The sequence below is a fragment of the Budorcas taxicolor genome, chromosome 1 (assembly GCF_023091745.1).
Source record: "Budorcas taxicolor isolate Tak-1 chromosome 1, Takin1.1, whole genome shotgun sequence".
Taxonomy (NCBI): domain Eukaryota; kingdom Metazoa; phylum Chordata; class Mammalia; order Artiodactyla; family Bovidae; genus Budorcas; species Budorcas taxicolor.
This window is the reverse complement of record NC_068910.1, coordinates 22,934,644-22,953,490: the sequence shown is the minus strand read 5'-3', so window position 1 is coordinate 22,953,490 and position 18,847 is coordinate 22,934,644. Positions and strand designations below refer to the sequence as shown.

The window sequence follows — 18,847 nt, the reverse complement described above, 5'->3', positions numbered from 1 at the left end:
ATATATAATTTTACCACCCACTAAATTCACAACCATGGGACCTAGAAGAAAACAAATATTTTACTCCACTGGTGCAGTATTTCAATAAAGATTTTATGAAATACATTTTTCCCCTGTCTAATTTTAATGAAAATCAGAAAAATGCACATTCCTTTCAAGAAAATTCAGAAAACACCTAACATCTGATAGGCATTAACCCATTCAATGAATTAGAAAACCTACTTCCTGACAGAGGGGAGGAGTAGTGTACCCCACCCATGCTGTCACAGCTTAATCCTGCTCTACCTTTTTACCCTCTAATAATGATTTTTAAATGGTTAAGCACTTACCATAATGTGATTGAAATGCCTGTGGTTTGACAACCTGATTACAGTCGTTACACACCACCAAGTAGAAATCATCGTGGGCTGGACAGAGACCAAATATTGGCATGTCTGCAATAAAGACAGAGAGCATCACTCACTCACGTGGTTCTCATTAATAGGAAACCATCTGGGATGGTGATATTTCCTAGAAAAGCTGCCTTATGATAAAGTACACAGGATAAAAGTTATTCCAGTTTAAAAGTAACTGATGTGATGCACCATGACTATGAAGAGAGAAATCAAATCAGGCTTACAGAAATACCATTACAAAGGGTTAAAATAAAATGCATGAGAAATCATTAGTATGAGGTCAAACAGGACAATGTATTAAAATACGATCCATGAATCCCCTCACACAATAAAGCAACTTCAAGAGAAGTCTAATAAGGGTTATGAGGAAGAAATCTGTAACCACAGAAAATATCTAGGAAGTCACAAAGCAGTACCATCTAATGGTTTTATATTTAACTATGCATTCTATTCCAGCCATCAAGTCTCTGAGTTCTATGGAACAGTTAAGAAAGGAAGCAGAGGTTTCCCTTAGAGGAAAATTGCTGGTTTTGGCAATATGTAATACAAAGAAAACTATTTTCTTACTTTTTCTTCAGATCACAACTAACCTCCAGTCCTTTTGTTTACATACTGATGCCACTGGAGAGAAAGAACTTCAGTACAAGCATAACACTGCATACATTAATCTCAGTTCAATTACTAGAACAGGGCAAAATACAAGTTGGATTTTTTTATAGTGAGAACTTAATTAAACATAAAACTAGTCTACCTGCATATATATGTAAGTGGAAAGTACAGTAACTTGATACCTGATAACACATGGTTAACCAAAAAATCCTAACTGTGGACAATTAATAAAAATTGCAACAACCAAGGGAACAGAGTAAACACTTCAAATTCAGAATCTTAACTCTTTTAAATATTTCAAAATTGGTATTTTACACTAGATGCACTACTTAGAATATCTGCAATGAATGGATAATTAGCACATTTCAATTGGGCCAATATTTCAGTAGACCAAATACCAAGTTTAAAGGGAGGAAAAAGATATAAAAAGCTGATTAGTATCTGCTTTCTTTCCTGTAAGATTTAATTTCACCCTTTTCCACCCTGGGTAAACTGGGTGGTTTTAAAGGAAACAGAAAATGCCCTGAGGTGATGTAAAGTGATGACAATCTCTAAAATATCAAATTCCTGATCTAATATCTTCACCTGGCTATAGCTCAGATTTTCTTAGACAGTTTCTATTTACACTGAACTACACAGATAGCCTTTGAATCTGAAACATACCAGGGAGCGACACGATTCTGGGATGCAAGAGTGGCACCAAACTCGTTCTACATGCTATGATCTCATTTTACCTTTGCAATTACTAAGGCAGATACCATTATAACCCTGCTGTGGAGAGGAGGAAACTGATTCATAGAAAGGTGAACTACTTTGTCTAAGTCAATATCTGAGATTTCATTCTGACTCATAACAGTGGCTTGAATTTGGTCCCTTCAAGACCAGAGGAATACGATTTCTAGAAATTCTTTCCAGACGCCAACTCCAATAAGTTGACTGTCAGAGCTGAACACCTTTGACCACATAAACTGATAAAAGAACATAGGAAGGTTCTAACAGATTGCTGACTTCTGTGACTAAGCTTAACAGTTTCATGACAAGTAAGACCCAAACAAGGTGGTACTTTCCTCGAAAGCAAGCCCACACTGAGTTAAAAATAGTACACGTGGGAGAGGGGAAAGGTTAAATCCATGCAGTGATCCACAAGAAATAAGCTACTTTCCATGGCTCCATTTGACATGACAATTCATTAAAAAAAAAAAATTAGACTAGTAGTTTACCTTAGGTTCCATATATCCCTAGGTTAAATGACTCTGATACAGGACAATTAAGATGGAAAAGCTGAATTACAGAAATGACATAACATTCATAACTTACAGCTGAAAAATATGAAATGTCTATAAATATAAAATCAATAGTTTCATTAATGAAATAAATTTAATTAGTTTTATTAATTAAACAGTAGCTAAAGCATTAAATTAAGTGATCTCGCCCACCCTGGCACTCTGTGATGACCTAGAGGGATGAGATGGTGGGGTGGGGTGGGTGGGGTGGAAGGGAGGCTCAAAAGGGACGGGATATATATATATATATATATATAAAATTATGGCTGATTTGCACTGTTGCATGGCAGAAACCAACACAGCAATGTAAAGCAATTATCCTACAATTAAAAAAATAAAGTAAGTGATTTCAGTTGAGACTGAATTCAGCTTAGACTTGGGCCTCTGCGATGTGCCTGGTTTGTGTGGTGCCTCACAGCACTCTATGTCAAGCTATGTGTATACGATAATGTCACTTTGCCAGAGAAGTAGACACTGCTGGGAATTAGCCCCCACCCCTTTATAAATAAGGCAACTGTAAAAAAAAAAAACAAAACTGTATCAATCCTTTCAAATAATAAGAACGTGACTGGCCACAGTGAGGCTTATGTAGAAAACTGTTCTTTTTCTGTTCTGATTCCTTTCATCCTTTTGTGAGACTCGGAAACACTAATAAAACTAAGTGAGTAAGGGGTCACTCTGTGAGCACCAGGAATCTATACTTCTGTAAAAAGCTCAATTTCTTCAGTAACTTACAATTATTTGCAACTGATGCTGACAATAACGATAACCATACGGCATTTACTGAGAGACTACTATGTGCCAAGTTCTGAACTAAGCACGTTTTATAAGGTGTATCCTACAATAGGAGCCTAATTTTACTGATGGAGACAAGAACTCATCTAGTGTCAGCCAGCAAGAAAGTGCAACCAGGACTCAAACTTAGGTTTGCACCATCTCTGAAAGCAGTTCTTAATCTCTTAGTAGCACGTCACATCTCCCTAAAAAGCCAGCATGTGTATGCATGGGCACTCACACAATCCCCGTGGAAAGAATGTATGCTGAAGTACACGTCATGCTACCCTATGAAACCAAGTTGCTGTGAGAAGAACCCAAAGCAACTTGAATTTTGAATCTAAAACAACTTGAATTTTAGCTTTCTAAATTTTTCCAGATATCCATATTTAGATGTAAACTAGGGGATACAAAATAATTTAAATGTCTTCTTCAGGGGGAAAAAAAGGAGTTCTATATCCTTTCTCTGCACTGAGACATTCCAGAGGCCTTAGCAACAGGAACAGCGTGTGGAATGTTGTGGTAACAGAGAAAATGAAATAATTTTTGTGAGAGACAGTTTCCGAATACTTCTAAAGTATAAGTTCACAACCAGCCATCTATAAGTTAATATATGGAACTTGCCCAAATGCAAGAAGGAAGAAAAAAAGCTTCATTTATGACAGAAAAGACAGAGTTCCCACCAAGTTAAAATGGGTTCCTATTGAGTTTAAAAAAAAAAAAGGTTTACAAAACAGTCTTTAAATATACCAGTTAAATCATTATATGAAATATAACGAAAAGTTTTAAAACCGTACTTGATCTCATGGACTCTGACCTAATTTGAAAGAATGCATTTTATTGTGTGTAGGTCCGAAATTTTTCTCAGGATTCAGGTCATCCCAACCTTCCAATTAGTGAGTGGCCCGGCACCCACATCTAGGCCATTATGTATCAAGCCTTGGAGACCCCAGGCCAGCAAAGCAGGAAGGACTGGGTCCAGTTCCATGGGCACGTGAGCAGAGCCTCCCAGTCCTGTGCAGAATGAAGGCCCTCCAACCAAAGCCAGTCCTGACCAGCTACTTCGGTGCTGCCACCGTCACCGGAGGACTGCGCTCAACGACCAAATGGACGCTGCAGCCAAACATTTCACCGCTGCAGTCCTCTATGTGTCTCCCCTCTCCCACGTACCCAAACTTCTACATGCCAACAACTCCCACATTTCTGTCTCTAGCCCAGACGGCTCCTGAGCTCTGTCTAGACTCACATATCCAACTGCCTCCCAGAGACCGCCATCTGGATGCCTTTCCTACATCACAGATCAAACGAGCATGTCCAAGAGAGCAGTGCTTTCCACCCTGCCTGTCTCCCACCCCCCACCCCCCACCCCCAGATCATCCCCCTCTGTGTCAATGACCCTACTCATCTTCGGAAGCTACACCCCGAACATTGCCCCCGACTCCTTTCCCTCATCGCACTCAGACCACCAGCAGGTCCGGTCACTCTACTGCCTCTGGCCACTTCTCTCCCTTGTTTAGGCCCCACTGTAACGCCTGTCCCCAGCACCTTTCCTGTGCACCGTGGAAACCATCTCCCACATTGGTGACAATCCCTTCCACATGGGTGCCTGAGTAAGTCTGAAACTCTCCAACAGATCATATGACTACTGTTAAAATTTCCCAAGAAACTTGCCACTCCTATGGAATAAAATCCCAGCCTTTACCATAACCCTCAAGGCATGGCCAGAGGTTTATCCTCCCCGCTCTCCACTCTCTGTTCCCTCAGCCTCTGGCCCTCTCTGCTCCAGGCACACTGACCTCCATTCTCTGCTTCGAAACCTTTTTCTCTGCCAGGCGCTGCCCTTGCTCTTTACAAGATGCCTGGTGCATTCTCACACATCAGGGCTCAGCTCAGCTGTCATCTCTTTACAGGGCTATCTCCAGCCCCTCCCCAAGCACTCTCAGTCACAGGCCTTGTAAGCAGAGTGGCTAACAGTGTGGGCCACTCCCCAGCACTCTGAATCCAATGTGATCTTGGGCAAGTTCCCTAACCTCTCTGAACTTCAGTCTCTTCGTATGTCAAACAGTGATGATCACATTACCTATCGCACCAGGTGCCTCCCAGGGTAGAAGGGCCTTAGAAGACCCCAGGAAGTGCTCACTCATGTCGCCCAACAGCCTGGGAGGTAGGAGTCATGCATCCTCACCGTACTGCTCAGCCAACTAAGGCACTCAGACACTGAGATTTCACAAGCCAGTAAGTGGCAGAGTCAAGATCTGAACCTGGCTCTGCTGGGCCCCAAAGACCAGACATTTCCCAGTGTTCTCCCGGAAACAGCCAGAAGCTGCCTCCTCCATGTGCGCCCACTGTCAGTGCCCAAGGCCAGAGCCCGCAGCCTCTGCACACCAGTACAGAGCTCCTGACGGAGTTCCTGAGTTTCTACCCTCTTCAGCCTCCTCCACTCTGCCACAAAAGTCACCGACCTACAGAGCAATAAAGTTACTCCTCTCCTTGAGCACCTCTGCTGCCTCCCAAGTGGCCAAGTGGGATTGGACCCCTGACCTACTTCTCTATAAGCACGGCCCTTGCACCCTGAGTCCTCATATCTCTCCAGGCGGACTCAATCTGCTCTAGACTCAAGGCTGTGCGGGTCTTCTCAGAACCGTCTTGTTCTCTGCAGTCCTCCTATGTCAGCAAAGAAAGCTTTCCTCTCTTTCTGGAATCCCCACTATTCAACAAGAACTATGCTCACACTCACATCCCCTTCACAGTCTGTCACTCACTGATGGAGGACTTTGAAGATAACGTGTACGTGGATGACTGTGTAGCTCTGTGTGACAGCAGACCCCTTGCCTTGCCTAGCAGATTCTGAGAAGTGCGCTCTCGCTGTGTGATGGTGAAGCAATGTCTGGCATCTGGAAATTTCCCATAGCTTCCAGTTGTTCTTCGGATAAAAACTAAGGTCCCTGATGAGGCTGGCGCCCTGCACATGGCCTTTGTTCTGTCCCTGAGCACACCACGCTGTCCCCCGTCACAGCAGCATGGTGCCTGCTGTTCCCTCTACTTAGACGCCCTTCCTCCATATCTTCACCTGGCTGGTTGCTTCCCTTCATTTGGTCTCAGCCTCAATGTCACATCCGTGGAGCCTTGGCTGGTCAGGCCCCTCTGTCTGCTCTCACAGCCCTGCCTCTGCCTTGCCACCAGCACCGTGCCCCATTTGTACCTATTCATCTAACTGTAAGAGCCTTAATCTCCTCCCATTGGACTAAGTACCACGTTTGTCTTGTTTCCTGCTCCAGTGACAGTGCTTAACAACGCCTAACCTGAAGAATGAGGGGTGAGGGTGTTAGTCACTCAGTGTGTCCAACTCTTTGCAACCCCACGGACTGCAGCCCATCAGGCTCCTCTGTCCGTGGAATTTTCTAGGCAAGAATACTGGAGTGGGTAGCCACTCCCTTCTCCAGGGGATCTTCCCAACCCAGGGACTAAACCCGGGTCTCCTACATTGCAGGCAGATTCTTTAACATCTGAGCCATGAATTCCAAACAACTAATGCATGCGGTAACATTATTGGGTGGACAGTAACTGAATATTAGATGAAGTCTCTGTGGTGCCACCAAAGTCCAGGATATAATTGTGCCTTTATGTCACATAATGTCACACAGTCACCCACTAGAACGGAGTGTCCACTCAGTAAGACAAAAGTTCAAGGGTGAGAAAGCGTCCCATGAACACACGATCCTATTTCTAGGGGTACTTTCTGGTAGAATTTTGTGTTTCAGGGTCTGATTCTCAAATATGGACGCTGGCAAATTCTCTTTCGCTAGCGTGTGCAGCGCAGTAACTCCAAGCAGTTCTGGAATCAGACAACTGAGATCAAACCCCTATTCTTTCTCTTAGTAGCTATGTGAACACCATTAAATTATTAACCTCTCTGAACTTCAGTTTCCTCATCAGTAAAACAGTTAACAGGACCTACATTTCACAGTGTTATGGTGAGGATGAAATGAACTAATCCGTGGAGAGCATTCCATGCTGAACACATAGTGAACAATCCGCAAAATAAACAAGAAACACACAACATCACACACACTGACCATGTTGCGCTGCAAGAGCCCCAGTGCTCACTGATGAAACTCTAAGGAGACTGAGATACACACCAAACGGCAACTATTTTACAGTGTGAGCTTAACTCTCCAGGGGTCTCAGCCCCTGCTGCTCCACCCTGTAAGCAATGAGAGGCAGGGGAGAGGTGGAGGAGACTTGCGGTGCATCCCATGAAGAAGATCCAAGTCCAAATCTTGGAGCTTAAGCTCTACCCTGCAAGCATGGAAGAAGCCACAGTTTTAAGGAGGGAAGCCACATGATACAAAAGGTCACTCTGGCATGAGTGTGGATCTACCGAGGTAAGCGTGTTAAGAGGGCGATCCCCAAGGGCTGATGTAAAAATCAGAGCAAGACAGGAAGTAGTGATGAAGATGGGAGAGAGGAGACTTGAAGACACGCTCTGGAGAACTCTATGAAGAGCTGGGGAGGGAGACCAGGCCATCCAAGGGATCAGGCAGAGTGGAAGAAATCAGCGCGGGGCTGCAGTCTGTTCCCTGCTCACTGCCGCTCATGTGGCTGCACGGGTGGTGGGAGACACAGATGGGAGAACTCAGCCTGCTAAGGGAACAGAGCCTGGCAGTTAAAGGCACAGCTGTTAGAACCACACTGACTGCATTCAAATTCCAGCCTTGTCACATGGTAGCCTTTACCTCCATTTCCTCATCTATGAATGGGAAAAGAAACAGCACCTATCTCACAGGTTGTAGGAAGAACTAGTGAACAGATGTAAGATGCTTGGAACAATGCAAAGTACTTTGTAAACATGAGCCATTTTTTATCATCTTCCAATAACTGTCTTCTGGTCTTTGATCTAAATAGTAGCTGTTCTCCCCTCTGCCTATTCCAACTCCCCACCCATACACATACAGTAAGCAGTGATGCTTCTAAATCACAAATATCACCTACTCAGACTAAACCCTTTAATAGTTTACTATGTAAACTACTTCAATGTACTCAGAAGGAAAATCAATACGTAGAAGGCCCAGCCTGATCTCTGCAACCATAAGACACGGTTCGCTCCTCATCCACACCAGCATTCTATCTCCTCAACAGTTATACCCAAAGGCCAAGCACTTTCCCTCCTCCCGTCCTTGGCTAATTCTGTTCCCTCTGTACAGAATGCTTTGCCTGGCTGGCTTCAGATCACGGCTTACATTCCATTAAGAGACATTCCCTGACCACTCAATTTAAATCAGGACCCTATCTCTTCAGACATTTTTCTCTCTTCACTCATTAGTGATTTATAATTTGTGTTTTGACTATAACCCTAAGATATAAACCCCCAGAGGCAGTGGCCAGGTCCACATGGCACAATGCCTGGCACACGCTCGATTCTCAACAAAAGAATTTCAGAAAAGCCTTTGGATCGAACTTCCTGAGTTCAAATTCCCATGCTATTACTCACTAGAACTATGAACTTGGGCAAGTCCTCAGCTTCAGGACCCTCGTTTGTAAAATGGGGGTGATAGTAGTCAAGCTCTACCTTAACGGGTAGTTGCGAGGATGAGATGAGTTGGTATATACAAGGTTCTTACAACCATGTCTGGCACAGAGCACATGCTGTGCTGTGTACCTAGGCGCGCAGTCGTGTCTGACTCTTTGCGACCCTATGAACTGTAGCCTGCCAGGCTCCTCTGTCCATGGGGATTCCCCAAGCAAGAATATTGGAGTGGGTAGCCTATCCCTTCTCCAGGGAATCTTCCTGACCCAGGAATCAAACCGGGGTCTCCTGCACTGCAGGTGGATTCTTTACCATCTTACCTATTATGATTTGAATATTTCCATTTTTACTGTCAGTGGGTTACACTGGCCACAGTTTCTAAACTTTGCTGGTCTACGGCTACCATCTTTTGTACACTCAATGTATTAAGTACTCACTGGATGTTAGGTATCATGGCAAATACTCTACATACATCATTCATTCATGTACTGAATGTCTACTATGCTTAGACGTGATTCAAGGTTCTGGGTACACATCAGTGAACAAAAAATCACAACAGCAACGACACCTGAGAAGCAGGACATACAACAAAAATAACAAGCGTCTAATTACCAAGCACTTCCTATGTTTCAGATACAGTGCTGAGTATTATTAGCTCACTTCCTCTTCACAATACCACCCACCTTACAGGGTCACTATCTGCACTTTACAGATGAAGCAAGTGAGGAACAAGATTATCTGCCTTAAGTCACAGAGCCAGCGCATGGAGAAGCTGAGAGCTGAAGGTAGGCTACTCTCAAGGATGTGCTCTCCACCACCTCACGAGATGCTCAGCACTGCCCAGGGCCATCCCTGCCTCTCCCGCCTTGTCCAATCAAAGTCAACAAGACATCCTATCGCACATCAGACTTCTCATGTTACCTCTGAACTGTCTGATTCTCTGCTACGCAAGGGTTTCCTTAGATACTAGGATTCTCAGCCCCATTAGAGTCCGAAACACTTCTAAGTAACCTGATGGATTGACCTGGAAGGCTGGTCTCCACATAATTGAGCTTTTATTATGTTCAATTTCAAATTTATTTCAAATGGTAACTATCAATTCTGGATAATCAAAAGGAATGTCAGTGATATAATAAAAAAGTTCTTAATTGCTGTTACACCTTAACTGTGCAAAAATAAAACAGAATTTTATTTCTACCTTCTACACAAACTTCTCCCAAATTCATATTCTCTGTTCTGACAGGAGATCTGGACCTTCCTTTGACCATGAGACATTAAATGACAGAACCAGTCAGACACACACACACACAAAGGTCAATTGACAACCTGCCAAAATGTAAAGCAACCAACCAAAGATCAGAAGACCAAAAAGTTAGAAGAAAACCGTTCCCTCTAATAGTTATTAATCCCTGGCTAAAAGTGGCCAACCTTATAGTGACCTTCCATAGGTAAGTTGTAAGTACTACTTTTGTCACTACTTGTACTGCAAATGAGATACAGCACCTAGCAAAGAAGAGAGGAAGCAAATATCAAAATCCTAGGGGATCTGGGTTAGGGAAGGCCAGGCAGGCATAGAGGCGACATACATGACAGGTTACCTCATGAGTACCTGTAGCTACTCAAAATGTTGCCAATAAATTCTAACTTTTCAATCAGAAACCAAACCTGAAATGTGTCCTAGATCTACAAGCACCTTCCAAAACCCTTAGGGAATCTTTACTGCATGGCTATCCTTCAGCTAAGCTTGCAGACTATAATAAAATATGGGCTGTCAGAGAGTTTACCACTTAGTTGGTATTATAACCTCAAGAGAGGAACTTACCTCTAGAATGCACTTCCTGCATTTGAAAATCAGTGAAAACAATGATATCTATGTCAGGAGATTTTTGGATTGAATGAGATAACCCATGTATAATGCTTAGTTCTAAATCTGTCTCAACACAGTAAGCAGAGTGTATCTAAAGACTTAATAAAGAGTAGTGTTAATATCATCATCATTATCACTGTTAAGGTTATGGTTACAAACTCAGGATTAAATTAAGAATACAATTTTTTTCTTTAAAAGGCAGTCAACACAGCAACACAACACCTGCCAAATATCTTCTATGCAGAAAACCCAAACCCACAACTCTTCACATAACTAAAAACAGCATTAACTATGGAATGCTATTACCTACTGACCTAGCTGTCTGTTTTCAAGTGGTTAGCTTAATATAGACCATAGCCTAACCCAGAAAACCAATCTCAAGAAATTTAAAAGAAACTGAAATCATACAAAGTATGTTTTCTGACCACATGGAATCAAATTAGAAGCCAGGAACAGAAAGATACTAGAAAATTTACAGACAGAAATAAGACACTTCAAATAATCCATAACCAAACAATGTAAGCTGTGATATTAACAGGCTAAAGAAAAACAAACAAACAAACCATAGTTGATGCAGAAAAAATATGCATGATTTAAAAAAAAAAATTCAGAGACCCAAGAATAGAGGAGGTTTCCTTAACTTGATAATGAACATTTTCAAAAACCCCTACAACTAACATCACACTTAAAGGAGAAAGGCTGCGTGCTTTCCACCTAAGGTCAGAAACAAGGCAAGGATACCCTCTCTCTCAACAAAGCACTTAAGTTTTTGCCAGAGGAATCAGGCAAGAAAAGGAAACAAAAGTCATCCAGATTCAAAAGGGAAAAATATAACTTTCTACATACGCAGATGACTTGATGGTCTTATGCAGAAAACCACAAAAAATCTACCAAAAAACCTCCCAGAATTTACCAGTTTAGCAACATCACAGGACACAAAATTTCTTAGTCTATTTGGGCTGCTTTAATAAAATAACGTAGTCTGGGTGGCTTACAAACAACAAACATTTATTTCTCAACAGTCCTGGGAGCTGGGAAATCCAAGATTAAGGCACCAGTGCATTGAGTGTCTGGTGAAAGCCTGCTTTCTGGTTCTGAGTCCTCTGTTCACTGTGTCCTCCACACAGAGGAAGAGGCGATGGAACTCTCTGTAGCCTCCTTTACAAGGGCACTAACGTCATTCATGAGAGCTCTACCCTCATGACCTAACTACTTCCCCAAAGGCCTCATTCCTCCAAAACTCATCACGCTGGGGGTTAGATTTCAACACAAGAATTTTGTGTGTGGAGGCGGGGCGGAAGGGGGAACGGGACTCAGACATTCAATCTGTGCACAAGATCAACATAAAAAAACAACTTTATTTCTATATATTTGCAATGAACACATGAAAACCAAAATCAAATGGCTAGCCTTCAGCTGGCATGTTAAGCAAGTTATTTGCTTTATGGCATAGCTGAGTGTTATCCAACAGCCATGTGGCTATGATGAAATCTATATCTTTCATAACTTCCTTAAAAGGGATGTTATAATTATCTCATATTTGTAAAGTCTCTAAATATCTTACCAAAAGCATGCCTCAGAAGATGCCTCAGAAGATTTGACTCAAAAAGCATGCCTCAGAAGATGCAGAACTCTATGCAGAATAGAAAGCTAAAATGTTAATAACTGTCTTGAGTTTGTTTCAGATTCTTCAAGTCAGAGCGAAGACACTCCTCAGATCTTCTATACGAATGGTCACAATGAAAAGAAAGGTACACTCAACTCTATATTCCTCCTCAATATAAAAGCTCACTACTTAAAATACAACTGTTTCTGTATCATTGAGAACCTGGTTAGAATTAGAGAATTTCAGGACCCAACCCAGACCCAGAAAATCAGCATTCGCATTTTATCAAGACTCCCATGTGACTTATACACGTGTTTGACAAGTGTAGAAAACAAAACATCATTTAATCTGGACTGAAACTTGAAAACTGTCACCAAACTGGAGAAATTATTCATATATTAGCCAGACTCTTTCCAATTCATCCATCTATTAAAGGTATATTGAACATTTTTGCTTAACTATAATTAGTATTTGCACATTACAGAATATACTAAATATACACTGTATAATGTATGGGCTTCCCTGGTAGCTCAGCTGGTGAAGAATCTGCCTGCAAAGCAGGAGACCCCAGTTCAATTCCTGGGTTAGGAAGACCCGCTGGAGAAGGGATAGGCTACCCACTCCAGTATTCTTGGGCTTCCCAAGTATAATGTATACTGAGTATATCAGTCTGTAGTTTCCAGTTACTGTGATGTCTTTGGTTTTGGTTCTGGCCTTATAGAATGAACTGAGAAGAGTTCTCTTTCCAAACATTTCTATAGAAAAATGTGTGTAGGGTGAGTGCTAATGGTTTTATCAAAATTCATCAGCGAAGCCATCTGGGCCTGAGCTTTTGTGTGCATAGGTGGGTAAGGTGTGGGGAAATCTTACATTTACTAATTCAAATTCATATACTAGGTCTATTCAAATTTTCTAATACTTCTTGAGTTATTTTTGATAGTTTGACAGTATTTTCTATGAATTCATGTTTCATCTAGTAAATTCAATGTGCTGGCATAGAGTCATTCACAGTATTCCTTTATAACCCTATTTGTGTCAGGTGGGTAGTGACATTACATATTTAATTCCTGATTTTAATAATATGAGTAATGTGGTGAGATCTACCTACAAGTTTGTCAATTTAATCATAATCAAAGTAATCTAATCTTGCCAAAATACTAACCTTTGGTTTCAGTGCTTTTTATCCTTTGTTTTCCTATTGTCTAGTTCACATATTAATAATTCATTGTCTTCTTTGCTCTGCTTGCCTTCTGCTTTGTTTATTCTTTTTCTAGTTTCTTAGGAAGGAAGGTTCTTATTTCTTAATGTAACTATTTACAGCTATAAATTTTCCCTTAAGTAATGCTTCAGCCACAGTGTGTCAGTTCTGGTATGCTGTGTCTCATTTTCATTAATTTCAAAGTACAATTTCTCTTGTGACTTCTTCTTTGACCCACTTTATTTAAGAATGTGGTGTTTAATTTTCACATGCTTGTGAATTTACCAAATTTCCTTTGGTTTTTAATTTCTAATTTTCTCCATTGTGGTTAGAAAATGCTGTGTGATTTCAGTTCTTTTACAATTACTTAGGTTTATTCTATTGTGGCCTAACATATGATCCTGAGAATATTCCATTTGCACTTGAAAAGAATGCAAATGGACTATTTCCAAAAGAATGATGGTTGTGTCTAACTGGTTTATGTTTTTCAAACCTTTCACATCCATACTGCTCTTCTGCCTAGTTGTTGTATCCAGGCTTTAAAGTAAGTTATTGAAATCTCCAATTATTACTATTAAATTGTCCGTTTTTTCCTTTCACAGTGTAAGTTTTTTTGCTTCATATATTTCAAAGCTCTGCTAGGCACATGCATCTCTACAACTGCTATTTCTTCCAGATGAATTGACTCATTCATGATTATAAGATATCCTGTTTTTAATAACTTTATTAAAAAACACCTATTTTGTCTAATATTTGTACAGCGAGGCTAGCTCTCTCTGACTACTATTTGTTTGTATATTTTCTACTTTCAATATATTTCCAACTTTGAATCTGAACTATGTCTCCTGTTCATAGCGTATCACCAAATGACGATTTTTTAAAATCTATCGGACAGTTTCTGCCTGCTGAGTGGTGTTCAGTCTATTCACATTTAATGCAATTACTGACTAGGTAGGATTTAAGTCTGTGATTTTGCTCTTTGTTTAATACACATGTCTTTTTGTTGTTGTTGTTCCCCTATTTGTCACTACATCCTTTTGTTTAAATTGATAAATTCTAATATAAATGCTGGGCTGGATGAAGCACAAGCAGGAATCAAGATTGCCAGGAGAAATATCAATAACCTCAGATATACAGATGACACCACCCTTATGGCAGAAAGTGAAGAGGAACTAAAAAGCCTCTTGATGAAAGTGAAAGAGGAGAGTGAAAAAGTTGGCTTAAAGTTCAACATTCAGAAAACTAAGATCATGGCATCTGGTCCCAGCACTTCATGGCAAATAGATGGGAAAACAGTGGAAACAGTGGCTGACTTTATTTTGGGGGGCTCCAAAATCACTGCAGACGGTGATTGCAGCCATGAAATTAAAAGACACTTACTCCTTGGAACGAAGTTATGACCAACCTAGATAGCATATTCAAAAGCAGAGACATTACTTTGCCAACAAAGGTCCGTCTAGTCAAGGCTATGGTTTTTCCTGTGGTCATGTATGGATGTGAGAGTTGGACTGTGAAGAAAGCTGAGCACTGAAGAATTGATGATTTTGAACCGTGGTGTTGGAGAAGACTCCTGAGAGTCCCTTGGACTGCAAGGAGAGCCAAGCAGTCCATTCTAAAGGAGATCAGCCTTGGGTGTTCTTTGGAAGGACTGATGCTAAAGCTGAAACTCCAGTACTTTGGCCACCTCATGCGAAGAGTTGACTCACTGGAAAAGACTCTGATGCTGGGGGCAGGAGGACAAGGGGACGACAGAGGATGAGATGGCTGGATGGCATCACTGACTCGATGGACGTGAGTTTGAGTGAACTCTAGGAGCTGGTGATGGACGGGGAGGCCGGGCGTGCTGCGATTCATGGGGTTGCAAAGAGTCAGACACGACTGAGCGACTGAACTGAATATACTTTTTTTAACTTCCCTTTCTTCTCTTTTACTATCTTCTACCTAAGTTATTTTCTTAGTAGTTCTCCTGGGGATTACAATTAACATCTTAACTTCAGATAATGTACTTTAAATAAAATCAACGTAATTTCAACAGAATTTTATTAATGTTCTGCTTAGACAGGGCTCCACTTTGTGCTCCCCCAAAACCCTCCCCAACATATAAGCAGTATTTTGCCATTTCTCGGACTATCTTGTAACTTTTGGTTGAAAACTAGACAATATAGATAATATAATGTGGCATTCCACAAATAAGATCCACCTCCCTTTTTGGTTTGTTTAGTGATTTACCTGGTCTAATTGTGTAAAGTCTGTATTCTTTGTTATGTGTGAGCTTAGTTAGCTAAGTATTGGGCAGGGAGTTCCTTAAATAGTTTGAACCAATGAGTCTCCCAGGCTTTGCCGAGGGGCTCTGGGCACATGTTGGGACGTCTTCAATGCTCTAGCAATAATGTAGAGCTCTACCTTAGGCTTCATTTACTGCTTGTATAGAAACTCAAAATCAGCCAGAGGTGACAGATTAAGGTTTTCTCAAGTGATTCCTGGACATGCGGATAGCCCTATACATGCATGCTGTTTTCTTCTCTTTTTTAAATGGAAGCATAGTTGATTTAATGCACATGGTTTTCTAGATTCTCCGGAATCTTGATAATGTTGGGGCTTTTCAAAAACCCCAGTTGACATCTCATTTCCCAGAGTTTCCTATTTAGTTTTTTGGTCAGACTCAACTTATTATCACTGCCTTAGACAACTGCAAAGTACAATGATTGCTACTTTAAACAAACAAACAAACAAACAAACACCGTAGCCATAGGGTACAGAATGAGCTCTGATACAGACAAATTGTGAGAATGGAGCTTTTTAGGGATTTACTAGAAAGTTCAAACAGTGACAATTTTCTGGGCACATAGCTTTAGGGAAGCTTCAAACCCATTCTTTCCAGTATGATAGGTTCTAAACTACTGGTTTTCACAGCTACCACAGTCGTGAGGTTTACAGGTTTTCAAAGTTACTGTGGGGCTCGGTATGATGGAGTGTGGCAGCATTAAAACAGAATTAGGTAAAACACCTCAGAGCTTGCCTGTATTTACAGAGGTTCAGCTCTTTGTTTTGTATAAATGCTCAATAGATCCTGCAAGCCTTTAATTTTTAGAATTCTAAAAAAGTTAATTTTGTCAATTCTTGCCAGTGTTCTCACTATTTTTATAGAAGAAAAGGTTTTGGCAAGTCCTGGAAATGTTCTCTGGAATGGAGGATAACACTATCAGACTTTTTATTATTTTCAACCCTAATCAAGCCTGCAAAACAGAGAAGGGAAGTTAAGCTTCAAAAGTGAGAGGGCCAGTCATTTGCGTTTGCAATAGTACAGGTAAGAGATCTGGGGCACCTTGGACCTGGAGATCACAGTAATATGGCACAGAAATGACTCATAGATATTTAGAAGGAACTGCTGACATGACTTGGTAATGACCTGGATACAAGGGTGGTACAGTGAATGATGCCAAGCTTCCTGTCTTGTAGAACAGGATGGATGGGTGGGACCAGTCTCTGAGACTGGAAGAAGGCCAGGTTTGAGAATGAGGAACATACACTGGCAACATTTGAAATCCAGGTGCCTCTGAGATTTCCAAGAAGATAACAAGGAACCCATCATCTTAAAGACTCTCCCCCAGTTTTAGAGAAACGCTTTATAAATCAACTCCGAAAACATTATTTCCTCTATATGAAGGGGGGGGGGGGGGGGGAAGGCAAGGCTTGTATACTAAATGCCAATTCAACATCACGGAAGAATTAAAAATACGGTTCCAAAAATAGTAAGAACCAGGCACAAATGTCTGAAACTATTCATTGCTTATGTGCAAAGAAATTAAAGCTTCCCCAAAGGCAGTTTTACTTAAAGAGAAGCTACAATAAAAATAAAGATAAATCTTCCCTGTGATTAAAAAGATTCTGTTGTCCTCTTGCACACATCATTTTACCGTTCTCACTGATGCCTGTGAAAACAAATCAATCAGATTCATTCATGCCTCCGCTCATTCCATAAATACCCAACTGCTTCCTATTTGACAGCACTTGGTCAGACCTAGGAGACAGCTGGGAATAGGTCAGACCAGGTCCCTGCAGTGTGAATTGGTGTTGTTCTCAACACCAACTTGTCTGAGTATCATAGTTTTTTTGTTCTGTAATCCTTTCTATTAGGCCTCTCTTTCATGCACGAAATTCACTTGTACAGCTGCTTTTTCTGGTCAGAATTGGGCAGGGTTAGATGTGTAAGGGAACCCTAGGGGAGGAAAGGGAAGGGTTGACTGCAGGTTAATTACTTCTACTCCTAATATCTCTTAATGTTACAACGGTCTGTTCTGTTTAAAACAGATGAGGTGCAGTTTGTTCCCACTCGGAAACATTAAAGTATTTCAAGTTTGTTTTGACTGTTAGCTCATTTCTGACCTAATGGGCAACACTTTCACAGGAGAGTTTTCTGCATTCTCTTATCTCAGTTTTGCTTCTTCAGACTTCATAGTTTCACTCCTTGTCCTTCCAGAGGAAACTGGTCAACATACCTGAACAAAGAACTCAAAGCTCACCTACCAAAACCATATGCAAACAGATGTGGTTGGCAGATAACACCCTGCACGCAGCCACAGTTCAGAGCGATGCCTCGAGTTCAAAACCCATGTCTCCCCAGTTGTTTGTGTGTTTGGTTTCTAGAGAGCTTCCAAAGTAAAAGGTCAGGCAAATGTTTAAAATACAACGTAGTAACAATAGCCATCTTGTCACACGATTATGGAGAACTCACAAGACCAGACAGTGTGCTGAGTGCTGTGCACGCTTCACATTACATAATCCCCACAACAACCCAGTGGTATAGGTACTATTATTAGCCCAAGTTTACACATGAGGAAACATTTGTGTGGAAGGATTGAGTAACTGGCCCAAGATCACATAGCTGGCAAGAGGTAGGGCTGGGGTTAAAGGTTAAATCTAGTTGACTCCAGAGCACAGTCCCTAACCAGCAGGCAACGACATGTCACTGGTCACAGAGCTTCAGTTCTTGTTCCAGCAAGTATTAACTGGGGGTCCTAGTAGAGTCACCTCTGAGGAAGATTAAATAAGAAACAAACAGAATCAGTCCTTACAGAACTGACAGAACTGCTTATACCATGAGAACTGTTTCCTTTAAGACACTTGTCTGGGTTGTTCACATACAAATACATACTTTATGCACACTACTACTTAAAATTCACCACTGGCTTAACAAATTCCAATTCCTCAAAACTATGGTGAATAAAAGTTATAATGGAAATAATTTTAGTGGGCTGGGGGTGGAATTCAAATATGTTCAATTGAGGTAAAGTGCATTCAACTGTATTTTTAAAAGACTAACATGACAATCCATGCTTTCTCCCTGCATTCAGCATATCAGGAAGCACTTTAGAAAACAAGGGGAAAGAAATATATGTGCTCATAAATGGAAACTAACAGAAACTATAGTTTCCCCCTTCCAACTAAGCATCTGGTCTATTTTATTTGAGGTAACATATTTCTGTCCTCCCACATTTTAGAAAAACAGCCGACACACTGCCTTACTTACATCTACGCTTATCAGTAATGACACGGCCGTATCTCTCCAAACAGTTGGTTAATTAATT

The 18,847-nt window shown here is 41.2% G+C and overlaps 1 protein-coding gene across 1 annotated transcript in view; it reads right to left on the bottom strand.

Moving 5' to 3' along the window:
- The window catches only part of ATXN7 (ataxin 7), a 91,354-nt gene that overhangs the window by 45,539 nt on the left and 26,968 nt on the right, over nucleotides 1–18,847 (bottom strand). Inside the window, exon 3 of the mRNA XM_052637729.1 lies at nucleotides 330–434. Within this exon, the coding sequence (XP_052493689.1) occupies nucleotides 330–434 (105 nt within the window). The remainder of the gene's footprint in view (nucleotides 1–329; nucleotides 435–18,847) is intronic.